Source organism: Chlorocebus sabaeus, chromosome 16 (assembly GCF_047675955.1).
Source record: "Chlorocebus sabaeus isolate Y175 chromosome 16, mChlSab1.0.hap1, whole genome shotgun sequence".
NCBI classification, from domain to species: Eukaryota; Metazoa; Chordata; class Mammalia; order Primates; family Cercopithecidae; genus Chlorocebus; species Chlorocebus sabaeus.
In genome coordinates this window covers 33,384,626-33,397,529 of record NC_132919.1, presented here as the reverse complement: position 1 = coordinate 33,397,529, position 12,904 = coordinate 33,384,626, and the positions used below count along the sequence as shown (strand labels likewise).

The following is a 12,904-nucleotide window of genomic DNA, read 5'->3' as shown; positions in this document are numbered from 1 at the left end:
TTACACTCAGAAAGTAATGGCATTTAGAGGTGATGAATGCAGCAGGGATAGAACCATGGAGGATTGGGAAGGAGTGGCAAACTGGCACCAGGGTTGGATTGAGGACAGGGTTGGTAAGCCTAAGCCTGGGTTCCCCCAGGCTTGCTTTTACAGAAGACCCCAGGAGAAATTAATCTTCAGTATCTTTATACCATGGGTGATTGGCACATTCCTGCAACCACAGTAAGAAGCAATACATGAAGCTGGAAATTGCAAATTCCTGCCACTCGAGGTACTATTTGGGCATCTTAAGCCCATAGCAGACATCGCCAATTGGGCACAAGCACTCTTTTTTGTGGAATTCAGTGTTTTTGAAGTTTTTCTCAATACAGCACTCCAGGGAGCCACTACCAGTCAGTTGGAGTTGGTATTCAAGGTGGAGTCTGGTTGGCATCTCTGCCCTATTCCCTGTATGTAGTGAGTTCAGGTACTTAATACCTAACTGAGGCCCCTAAGACTGCAGTTTGAGATCATCTGGGGCCAGGCACAGTGGCTCACACCTATAAGGGTAGCACTTTGGGAGCCTAAGGCAGGAGGATCACTTGAGCGCAGGAGTTTAAGAGTTTAAGACCAGCCTGGGCAACATGATAAGACCTCGTTTCTACAAAAAAAAATTTAAATTAGCTAGGCATGGTGCACCTGTGGTCCCTACTACTTGGGAGCCTGAGCCAGAAGAATCTCTTGAACCTGGGAGGCTGAGGCTACAATGAGCCCTGATCGCACCACTATACCCCAGCCTGGGTAACAGAGCAAGACCCTGTCTCAAGAAAAAAAAAAATCATCTGGCCCATCCTGTTACTTAACAGAGAAGGTACCTGAGGCTCAAAAAGGATGATTGACAGTCCTAGTGGCAGAATGATGGAGGTGTGATCTGGAACCCAGAACCTGATTCCTAGACCAGGACCCGTTTTTTTTTTTTTTTTTAAATCTCCACATTGGCCAGGCGTGGTGGCTCATGCCTGTAATCTCAGCACTTTGGGAGGCCGAGGTGGGTGGGTCACCTAAGGTCAGGAGTTCCAGACCAGCCTGACCAACATGGTGAAACCCCGTCTCTACTAAAAATACAAAAATTAGCCAGGCGTCGTGGCGCATGCCTGTAATGCCAGCTACTCAGGAGGCCGAGTGGGGAGGATCGCTTGAGCCCAGGAGCAGAGGTTGCAATGACCCGAGATCATGCCACTGCACTCCAGCCTGGGCACCAGAGACTCTGTTTCAAAAAGAAAAAACAAAACGAATCCCTGCATTTTATTTATTTAATTTCCAGTCCATACAGGTCTATTCCTGCTAGGGCTGTAACTCCATCTGAAGGCACCATAGCTCTCACTCAAGGAGCTGCTGTGACCATGGGAAGGTGTTCCATTCACTGCTACTTCAGACCACCATGTGACATTCCTGCAGGCTGTGTCCCTCACAGCCACCTTTATCCTTTGGATCCTCCTAGACCAGGGCTTTGTCTTGCCTGCCTGCTGCCACTGCACTCTGTTCTGGCCACATCACACTGTGCAGTCCCCTGGTAGGACTTGGGCTGGGCTGGCTCTCCTGTCCAAGTGCCTTTTGCTCCTTTTGCTTATGTGTCTGTCTCTGCCCAGCTCCCAGTGTCTGGTGCACACCCACCCTGACATCCTTTTTTATGCCTCAGCTGTGATCTAGATCGATGCTTACAGTAACTCCCCTGTATTATTTATTCACTGTTCATGTGTCTGCCTATAGGCTCCCACTTTTTGTCAGTTTTTCTCTTTACACATTATGGAAGCTCAGTAATTATTAAATAGATGAATGATGTTTTAAAAATATATTTTTAAAAAAGCAAAGGACTGGCTCTATCTCAGGGGTTCCTTCCATAAAGTGTCAGCTTTCAGTTTCCCCTTTGGGAGTGGTTTGAGACCTGAGGGTACTCTCTAGTTCTTAGGAAAAAAAATATATATATATATACACACACACACACACATATATACATATATATGTAAACACACACATACATATATATACACACACACATTATTTATATATAAGCCAGGTGCAGTGGCTCATGCCTGTAATCCCAGCACTTTGGGAGGCTGAGGCAGGCAGATCACTTGAGGTCAGGAGTTCAAGACCAGCCTGGCCAACATGGTGAAACCCTGTCTCTACTAAAAATACAAAAATTAGCTGGTGTGGTGGCTCGCACCTGTAATCCCAGCTACTTGGGAGACTGAGGCATGAGAATCGCTTGAACCTGGGAGATGGAGGTTTCATTGAGCTGAGATTGTGCCACTGCACTCCAGCCTGGGCAACAGAGTGAGATTCCATCTAAAATATATATATATATACACACACACACACACACACATATTCACACACATATACATATATATATATCTATGAATGAATGAGTGGGCTTTAATGCATTTTAAAGATGGCAAGGAAGGAATGCAGGAACATTTTTCTCTTGATCTAATCATTGAGTCCCCAGAGTGTCTTCTTACAGATTTTTTACAGGGAACTATTGTATGCCCTTTGTCTGACATCAGACAAAATTAATGTTGAGATCCTACTATGTGCTAGCGCTTGATGGCCTTAATTAAAAATCTGACATTTGAATTTCCAAGGACTCAGGCAAAAAGTCCATGTATCATTAAGGCTGCAAGTAGCAAAACCTAACTTAAAGAAGTGTAAATAATAGGGACACTTATTTATATATATTTGTTTTATGTTTCAAGACAGATTCTTGCTCTGTCACCCAGGTTGGAGTACAGTAGCACAATCACGGCTCACTCTACCCTCTACCTCCCAGGCTTAAGTGATCCTTCCACCTCAGTCTCCCAAGTAGCTGGGACTACAGGTGTGCACCACCACACCCATCTAAGTTTTGTATTTTTTTGTAGAGATGGAGTCTCTCTACGTTGTCTAGGCTGGTCTTGAACTCCTGGGTTCAGGTGATCTAGCCACCTTGACCTCCCAAAGTGCTAGGGATTACAGTCAAGAGCCACCATTCCTGGCAGGGACACTTATTATCTCTGATAACATGAAGCCCAAGGTTCATTAATTTAGTGGCTCATTGTCAAATGGCATAGGGCCTTTGCATCCTTCTGCTCTGTTCTTTTATGTTGGTTTTGTCTTCAAGCTTGTTCCCCTTATGAAAGCCTGGCTGCAGCCATTCTGAGCATCAATCCAGACATGACAATATCTACAGGCAGGAGAAGGGTCATCTCCTGTGTGTCCTTTAAAGAACAAGGTGTTAACATGCCAGGAACTATGACTCCTGCCTGTAATCCCAGTACCTTGGGAGGCCAAAGTAGGAGGATCGCTTGAGGCCAGGAGTTCCAGACCAGCCTGGGCAACATAGCAAGACCCTATCTCTATAAAATAAAATAATAATAAAAATTAAGAAAACAAGGTGTGAAAAGACAAAATTAAAGCAAATATAGTTTTGCAGATTGTAATTGACTTTTATTTGCAATTCTAGAATTGGGCTGCCCTCAGAACCAGGACAGGTTCAGAGAATTCCAGAACTGCAACATAGTCTGAAAGCATTTATGGTCAGAAAACAGCAATGAGATACAGAGACAGCTAATTGGTTACAGCTCTGCCTTTGCCTTATTTGAAAATGGTTTGAATAGTTGGCTGCCTGGAACCCACTGAAGCTGATGATATGATTGGCTGAGACTCAGCAATTTGTTACAAAAGTATACTCCTAAGTTAGGTTTTCAGGTAGTTTGCATACTAAGGCTGCAGTTTGTTAAGGGCCCAAGTACGGAAGCCTCCTCAGGTCAATTTTTTTTTTTTCTTTTTGAGATGGAGTCTTGCTCTGTTGCCCGGGCTGGAGTACAGTGGCATGATCTCGGCTCACTGCACCTCCGCCTCTTGGGTTCAAGTGATTCTCCTGCCTCAGCCCCCTGAGTAGCTGGGATTACAGGCACGTGCTACCACGCTCAACTTTTTTTGTATTTTTAGTAAAGACAGGGTTTCACCATGTTGGCTGTGGCTGGTATCGAACTCCTGACCTCAGATGATCTGCCTGCCTCGGCCTCCCAAAGGGCTGGGATTATAGGCATGAGCCACTGTGACTAGCCCTCAGGCCAAATGTAGCTTTTGTTTGTTTGTTGCTTGTTTGTTTGTTTGAGACAGAGTCTCACTTTGTCACCAGGCTGGAGTGCAGTGGCACGGTCTTGGCTCACTGCAACCTCCGCCTCCTGGGTTCAAGCAATTCTCCTGCCTCAGCCTCCAGAGTAGCTGGGATTACAAGCATGCACCCCCATCCCCGGCTCTTTTTGTATTTTTAGTAGAGACGGGGTTTCACCATGTTGGCCAGACTGGTCTCAAACTCCTGACCTCAGGTGATTCACATGCCTCTGCCTCCCAAAGTGCCTGGATTACAGGCATGAGCCACTGCACCCGACCCCAAATTTAATTTAACAAAGGACTAACTCAGAACTAACTTCCAACCAAAGCTGACTCACCTCAAATCTCATTGGTGCAGAATTGCTTCATACACCCACGTGTAATCCAGTAACTGGTAAGAAAAAGGGACTGCTGTGATTGACTCGAACCAACTAGGAAATAGCCCTGGAGCTGAGGCTGGGGACAGGTTTTCCTGAAGCACATGCTGGAGCCACTGAAAGAAAAATGAGAGTTCTGCTTTCTACTAGAAAGGAGAGTGTGCGGATGAACTGGATGCTGGGTGGGTAGCCTCTCACTAGTACCTACGGTAGTCCCCAAGATGAGTTAATCAAGGCTCTATTATGTATTCTTAGGCCCCTGATGCATGTCTCATTATGACCTTAGGACTGCCTTGTGGCAGAGGGACTCATTCCATTTAATAGACAGTAAATGGGAGCTCAGTGAGGTTAAGGACATAAAGCTAATAAGTGGCAGCACGGGAATCCAGACACATGTCTGCCTGATACCAAACCCATTTTGTCCCATCTGCATGCTGCCTTCTGCTGTAAATATGTAAATGTTTCCACAAAATTCTTTTTCATACTTTGCCCTGGTAGCAGCAAGGGCTGCACATCCCAACCTCTTTTCAGCTTAGCTCTGCATAAAAAGCTGGATCACAGATCTACTTTCTCAGCTCTTTCTGATTTCCCCCAGAGAAGTTACAAGAGAATGACAAACACTTGGAGAAGGCAGATACCATTAGTATTAAAGAGAACTGGAGGTTTAGGGGGAAATAAAGCTGAATAAAAAACAACAGGACCGGCTGAGTGTGGAGGCTCACGCCTGTCTTCTCAGCACTCTGGGAGGCTGATTCGGGTGGATCATTTGAAATCAGGAGTTCGAGACCAGCTTGGCCAACAGGGCGAAACCCCATTTCTATTAAAAATACAAAATTTAGCTGGGTGTGGTGGCGGGTGCCTATAGTTCCAGCTACTCAGAAGGCTGAGGCAGGAGAATCGCTGGAACCCGGGTGGCGGAAGTTGCAGTGAGCCGAGATCAGGCTATTGTACTCCAGTCTGGGCGATGGAACGAGACTCTGTCTCAAAAAAACAAAACAAAACAACAGGTCCTCTGCAGCCCTGAGATGTGAAGAAGGAGGAGATAAGGGATTTAGATGTATATCCTACTAGGTTTTTGCTGTGTTCTGTCATGCAGTTGTCTGGGTAGGATTTATTTTTTAATTTATTTCAGGGGCCATGCTAATCTTCTTTGTATTGTTCCAACTTTAGTGTATGTGCTGCTGAAGCAAGCACTGGGTAAGGTTTAAACTGTCGAATTCTGGTTGGCATTGGAGAAGGCTCTGCGATGCATAGGCCTTAACTTAGAAGTTAGGTATATTATTAATCCAAAGTGATCCTGAATGCTTTCTATCATTTTTTCTTGTCCTATTGCACTGTATAAACTGACTTTTAGTACTACGCAGAATAGAAGCAACAGTAACAATCATCCTTGTCTTGTTTCTAACTGTAGTGGACTATTTACAATATTTTACTGAGTTAGATGCCTCAGGTTCCATGTAGCTGCTCTTTATCAAGCACCTCACTGGGTTTCCCTTCAGTCTTGGAGGAGTCTGGGTATTGGCCATGACATTTACCATGAATGATGGAGTTCTCTCTGCCAGGTCCTCATGCCCTGGATCTGTACGGCTGCGCTTCAGCTGCTGCACAAGTTTGACTTTTTGAGTAGCCCTTGAATCTCTGGTCTTCCTTGGCCTCTCTGTAGTTTTTGGCCTAATAGCCTCAGCTTAAGTTTGAGTTTTGTAGGAAAATAATGGGCCTGTGCTGACAAAGATACAAAGTCAAGGAACAGGATTTTTTAGATCTCAACTAACTTGGTCCTAGCTTTGACATTTACTTGCCGTATAACATTGGATGAATAACAGTCTCTTTAAACCTTAGTTTCATCCACTGTGAAATGGGAAAAATAACATCTGTTTCATAGAGTTGTTTTAGGATCATGTAGCTTATGTAAAACACTGGATAGTTTTCCAGGCATGACATAGGCATTCAATCTCATATTATGAAGCTTATGATACATGGGAGGTACTGATGACAGCTTTCTTCTGTCCAGGCAGGCCCAGCTACATGGTGATATGACCAGTGCAGTCACACAGGGCCCCATGCTTAGCAGGGCCCTGCACTTAGTTTAATGCTCTGCTGTTGCCATCTTGAAATTCTTAATTTTTAAACAAGGGTCCCATATTTTGCACTGTTTCTTGCAAACAATGAAGCCAGTTCTGTCTCCAGGAATGGATCAAGCACTAGTACTGGCTCTTCTCTTTGGGCAACATCCTTCCATTGCTTTCTTAGGGAGTAAATTCCTTGAAGGGTAACCTCTCTTAGAAAAATTAGGGTTAGCACCCTGTGTATGTTTATCTCTAACTGTTCCATTCTCAGTAACCTACGCATCCTCTCTCAAAAACAGAAGCTGTTAGGTCCAGAGAAGTCGGTAGGGCATGCTGGTGAAATGGAATGGTGATTTGGGATTTTGGAATCAGGAAAAAGATCTAAGTTCAAAACCCTGCTAGTCCCTTTCTGGCCAAATTACTTAGACAAGGTAATGTCTCTGTCCTATTGGTAAAGTGTACGTTGCAGGGGAATTACATTTTCTTTGTTGGTAAAATATATGTCTCAGGGGAATTAAACAGATAATTTATGTAAAGTGCCTTTCACAGAGAATCTGGCACATAGTAGGTGGTCAGTCACTATTAATTCTTCCAGCTCTTGCCAGAAGTAACTAAAATCAGGGCACTAGGACTTCCAAGCCATGCTGCTACTAATAAAAGAAATAGTATGATTTATTTTTTCACTACTGTTTAGGGAAAGGCCTGTGCTTCATAAATATGTATTGGAAAGTACTTAGCAAATGAGGAGAAATAATAAAAATATATCCAAATAAACAGCTCCTATAAATATGTCACTTGGTAGACAAATTAGTGTTTTATCACTATTAAATACTATTGCTCGCCGAAAAGGATTTCAGATTACTTGCACAATAGGTACATTATTGAATGCCTCTGTGGAAGGGCATGATAAAGATGAAAAATAGTGATGGTGGTAATGCCTAAGGTGGAGAAAGGAGGAGCGTGGGTAAACGCAGCTCGGAGGCCCCTGTGCTGCAGTGATATGCACATTATTTAGTAGCATTCAAATGATTTGCTTGTAATACGGACCAGAGGGCCCAGAAAAAAATGATTTCCACAGGATGTCATGAATCTAGACTTCAATTATTGGATCCGATTGGTGGATTAAGTGCACCCCCTTTCAGAACTGAACCTTCAGGTTGTAAACTAAGTTTACAAAAGGACATCTCCAGGTCTCACCCCACCCTTGTTCTGGACCTATTAACTTTTTTTTTTTTTTTTTTGAGATAGAGCCTTACTCTGTCACCTAGGCTGGAGTGCAGTGGCATGATCTCGGTTCACTGCAGCCTCCATCTCCTGAGTTCAAGTGATTCTCCTGCCTCAGCCTCCCGAGTAGCTGGGATTATAGGTGTATGCCACCATGCCTGGTTAATTTTTGTTATTTTATTATTTATTTATTTATTTATTTTTGAGACAGAGTCTCGCTCTGTCACCCAGGCTGGAGTGCAATGGCGCGATCTCGGCTCACTGCAAGCTCCGCCTCCCGGGTTCACACCATTCTCCTGCCTTAGCCTCCCAAGTAGCTGGGACTACAAGTGCCTGCCACCACAACCGGCTAATTTTTTGTATTTTTAGTGTAGACAGGGTTTCACCGTGTTAGCCAGGATGGTCTCGATCTCCTGACCTCGTGATCCGCCCGCCTTGGCCTCCCAAAGTGCTGGGATTACAGGCGTGAGCCACCGCACCCGGCCCAATTATTGTTATTTTTAGTAGAGACGGGGTTTCACTACGTTGGCCAGGCTGGTCTCAAACTCCTGACCTCAAGTGATCAGGTCTTCCGAAGTGCTGGGATTAGAGGCATGAGCCACTGCGACTGGCCTGGACCTATTAACTTTCTATAGCTATGATTTCTATCAAGAGAAAGAGCGATGTGGTGGAAAATGCTGTGCCTTCATCCCAGCTAGGACTCTATTTCAGAATTGAGAGGATGGACAAGGTCCTGGCATATCTAGGGAAAAGGAATTAGAGGGAAAGGAGGAGATAATAAATGCCTTTGGAGGGTAGGGGTGGAAATAGAGACTTGGAGAGAAGCAGACAAGACAGAATTGCATCAGGGTAAGTTACAAAAACAGCCAGGAAGGAAAACGATGGGTACATTTAATTCGGATGTGGGAGGCCTTTAGCAGGTCAGTCTTTCCATGCATTCCAGGTGATTGAAAAAATCGGTTTTAAATTCCAGCTTGTTGGGGTGCAGTGGCTCATCCCTGTAATCCCAGCACTTTGGGAGGCCGAGGCGGCAGATCGCTTGAGGTTAGGAGGTTAAGACCAGCCTGGCCAACATGGTGAAACTGTCTCTACCAAAAACAGGCAAACAAATAAACAAATTAGCGGGGCGTGGTAGCGGGTGACTGTAGACCCACCTGTAGGGTGGGAGGATCCTTTGAACCTGGGAGGCGGAGGTTGCAATGAGCCGAGATCACACCACTGCATTCCAGCCTGGGTGACAGTGAGACCTCTGTCTCAAAAAATAAAAATAAATAAATTGCAGCTCCGTGTATTCAAGACACTTCTGGTTGAAAGAAAAAAAAAAAAAAAAAGCAGTACATTCCAGCTCCATCTTTTTCTAACCATGTGGCTTTGGGTAAATTACTTAATATGTAGATCCTCACTGATAACATGGGAATAATAGTACTCAGTTTGCTGCGTTGTGAGGATTGGAAATAATACTTGTAAAGTGACAGAGTCTGGTATGTATATGTAATATTATTGTTATTATTATTGAGACACCATCTCACCCTTGTTGCCCAGGCTGGAGTGCAATGGCATGACCTTGACTCACTGCAACCTCTGCCTTCCAAGTAGCTGGGGTTACAGGCATCCGCCACCATTCCTGGCTAATTTTTGTGTTTTTGATAGAGATGGGGTTTCACCATGTTGGCCAGGCTGGTCTCGAACTCCTGACGTCAGGTGATCCACCCACCTCAGCCTTCCAAAGTGCTGGGATTACAGGCATGAGCCACCACGCCTGGCTCATGATCTTATTTTTTACTTCACTTTTCCTTACGATATTACTTGTTTGAAAATACAAATTGCTCAGAAAAACTCTGGGGGTTCTCAATAGAACCTAAAGCCTAAGAAAATTGTGTCACTAGACACCATTTAAAAGAAGGATTAGAACTTAATATTATGTTCATGACTAGGCATCGTAGCCCACGCTGGCTAACCATCCCCTGGGCCGCCCTGCTGTTTGTACTCAGTAATAAGCACAGCTACATGCATGTGCTCACTAAATCCTCACGCCAACCTGTGTTTCTGGGGTGAGAAAACCAGAGTTCGTAAAGGTTAGGTACCTTGCTGAGAGGTGCACGGGTGAAGGGCAGGGGTGGATCCTTGCTGAGTCATTCTTACTCTACCACAGCCTTCCTCAGCAGCTTCCTCACCTTCCTGAGGGGAAGTAGCTAATCCTAGGGGTTTAGACGGGGCAGTGCTGGAGTCAGTGGAACAAGCATGGGCTTTTAGGTCCCACAGACCGGGCTTCTAATACCTCCCAGTTGTGGGACGCTGAATAAGCTCGTAACCCCTAGTGGGGCTGGGTTTCTCCAATCATGAAGTGGGGGAAACCATCGCCTGCTCATAGCACTGACGAGAGTCAATGAGACATGAAAGTCAGGCACCTTTCAAAGTTTTATGAAATGTGTTCAGAGGTGTTGAGGGACTCGCTCAAGGTCACCAAGCCGGGTCTTGACCCAGCTAAGACGTGGACCTGGACCCTTGGGCGCCTCCCGCAGAGTTGTGTGACCAAGGTAACCAGCAGCGGCCGACACCATGACTTCGAGGAAACGACGCCTCCTATGGTCCCACGGCTCCGGCCAGCCCGGCCCCGCCTCCGGGAGCCTCAGCTCCGCCAGGGGGCGCGAGAGGAGGCTGCGCTCGAGGCCGCTGCGCGCCTGGCTCTTCTCTATGGTGGATCGGGCGCGGCGGGAGCGGAGGCGCGCTCCCGAGAGGGGGCGGGGCCGAGTCAGGGGCGGGGCCGCGCGAGGGGCGGGAGCGGCCGGGCCGGGCCGGCTGGGGATGGGTGGGGGGGCCGACTTCCTGGGGCCGCCCGTGAGGATGTCGCGACCGCCCCCGGGTGCCCCTCAGCCCCAGAGACGCCGCCGCGGCGGAGTCCGCAGCCTCCCTGCCTGAGGCGTCCGCGGCCGAGATCCGGCCCCTCCCCTCGCCTCCTCTCCCAGGTGCCGGCCGGGCCGGCGGCCGCAGCAGGTGAGGAGGCTGCGGCGGCGACGGCGCTGGGGGCCGCAGGGCGCCCGGCCTGGGGAAGGACGGGAAGGGGTACGCTCGGGTGCCGTCAGGCTGTAGTCTGGGCGCCCCTCCTCTGTGTGGGGCGCGGCCTGGGACTCTCTCTGCCCTACAGGGGTGGGGGGAAGCCCTTTCCTGGCTGCAAGTCCCCGCCTTCAGGGCAGCCCACACCTGTCCTTTGAAAAGTCCCCTCAAAGAAAGCGTTTCACCTGTGGGGGCAGTAACAGGAGACGTGCGCCCTCGATTATCCCCAGGTGCCCTGCAGACCGGCAGGTCTAGTTGGCTTGTGGGGAAAAGATATCTCTTTGTACGGCAAAGGAAACTGAGGCATGTCCGCGGCGGCCTGCTTACCCCTTTGAAGGAACCAGCTCGTCCCTACCTCCGTCTTAGACGGAGGTGGCTGGAGGAGGGAGGTTTGGAGTTTGGAGGTTCGATGAAGTTTGGGAATGCGGCTCTCCCCCCAGGGTCCACTGTTCCCTCGCTTGGGAGTTGTCCTCTGTTCGCGATGTGTGTGAGGTCGCCACTGTGCGGCAGCGGTCAAGACCGAGAGGGAAATGGGGCCTCTCTTCAGCCGGCTGCCCAGGAGACATTTGACCAGACATGGGGAAGTCTGGCGAACCAGGGGAGCGAGAGCCTCCCCTGCCTGGCACGTCTGCTCAGAGCTTGAGTTCAGGCTGGCAGAAGAGATAAACAACAGCATATTTTCTCCTTTTTGTTGGTCTGTCATTTGTTCTAGGGGGAAAAAAAACTGCTTGTGTAATCAAGAGTGTCCTGTGCACCCCCTAGTCTACCATAAGGAAGGATAATTGTTAGCTTGGAAATAGGGTTTTACCCACGACTGTCACTTTGCTCCCTGGTTAAAGGCCAAAGTGACGTGATGAGCAAACATCCTGGGGTGCATGTGGCCTTCTAAGAAAGCAGTAAGTTCCGTATGTATCCCTTTGATTATTGGTTTGGAGGACAGAGAGACTTCCTGTTACCACTGTCGCTGCAACTGTTTGGGGTGCCTTATTCTCCCAGTGACAGTTCAGTTTACTGAAATGTGGGCTGGGCTGCCCATTTATTATACCATTCTTCTAGGAATAGGAGTAGGCAGGAGACAAGGTACTGGACTGAATTCGTGTACAGACTTCTAGGGCTGCAGCCTAGCGGTGACAATTCCTTTCTGTTCAGGGGATTTCAGGTTTGACAACTTCTTTATCCTTTTCCCTGATTACATTCTCTTTCACATTCAAGGAAGTAGATGATGGCAAAGGTTTCTGAACTTTTATTGTATATTTCTTAATTCTGAATTTTAGAGTACAGTTCATAAGTTAACAGTTTATTTAGAGGTATTCTTAAGTTTGAAAATATTTGGGTATATTTTCATAACAATTTCAGATTGATGTGGCAGGGCTAATATCTTGATTGTGATTGAAGAAAATGTTCATGTAATCTCACAGTCATTTTAATGCCCATCTAATTGCAAAGACCAGCCCATTAAAAACTTTCATATTGATCAGGTAGACAGTTGTGATATCTTGTTTTCATTGGGATCAAGGGTTGTAACTATCTAAGTTGACCAGTTTAGCTGCCAAAATAACATGCACAAAAAAAGAAGGCTCTTCTCAGAAACCTTAAAAATCAATTTCTTTCAAACCTCCTCTCATGACCAACCCAGTTGACATATCTCTGCTTGGTACCATCTAATAGGAACACCTTTTTTTTTTTTTTGGAGGCAGAGTCTCACTCTGTCACTCATACTGGCATGCAGTGGCGTAATCATGGCTTACTGCAGCCTTGACCTCCTAGGCTTAGGTGACTCTCCCTTCTCAGCCTCTTGAGTAGCTGGGATCTCAGGCACAGGAAACCACACCCAGCTAGTTTCTGTATTTTCTGTAGAGACGAGGTTTTGCCGTGTGGTTGGTCATGAGCTGGGCTCAAGCGATCCTCCTGCCTCGGCTTCCCCAAGTTCTGAGATTACAGATATGAGCCACCTCGCCAGGCTGGAACACCTCTTAAGGGTTGTGGAAAAGGCATTTTTAGTGACCAGCATTTAAGAAGACAAACAGCAACAATAACAAAAAA

The 12,904-nt window shown here is 46.8% G+C and overlaps 1 protein-coding gene and 1 pseudogene across 4 annotated transcripts in view; one reads left to right on the top strand and one right to left on the bottom strand.

The window, feature by feature from the left end:
- Positions 1 to 10: 10 nt before the first annotated feature.
- The window catches only part of RFFL (ring finger and FYVE like domain containing E3 ubiquitin protein ligase), an 88,813-nt gene continuing 75,919 nt past the window's right edge, over positions 11 to 12,904 (top strand). For 2 of the 4 annotated variants that reach the window (XM_037992526.2, XM_037992525.2), the window contains exon 1: positions 11 to 4,699. In XM_037992526.2, coding sequence (XP_037848454.1) covers positions 4,645 to 4,699 — 55 coding nt within the window. In that variant the 5' untranslated portion in view covers positions 11 to 4,644. Of the gene's footprint in view, positions 4,700 to 10,602; positions 10,802 to 12,904 lie in introns of those variants that run through there. The other 2 variants (XM_008011037.3, XM_073004853.1) reach the window with 1 other exon arrangement.
- LOC119621965 (U6 spliceosomal RNA) lies at positions 5,647 to 5,711 on the bottom strand (annotated as a pseudogene).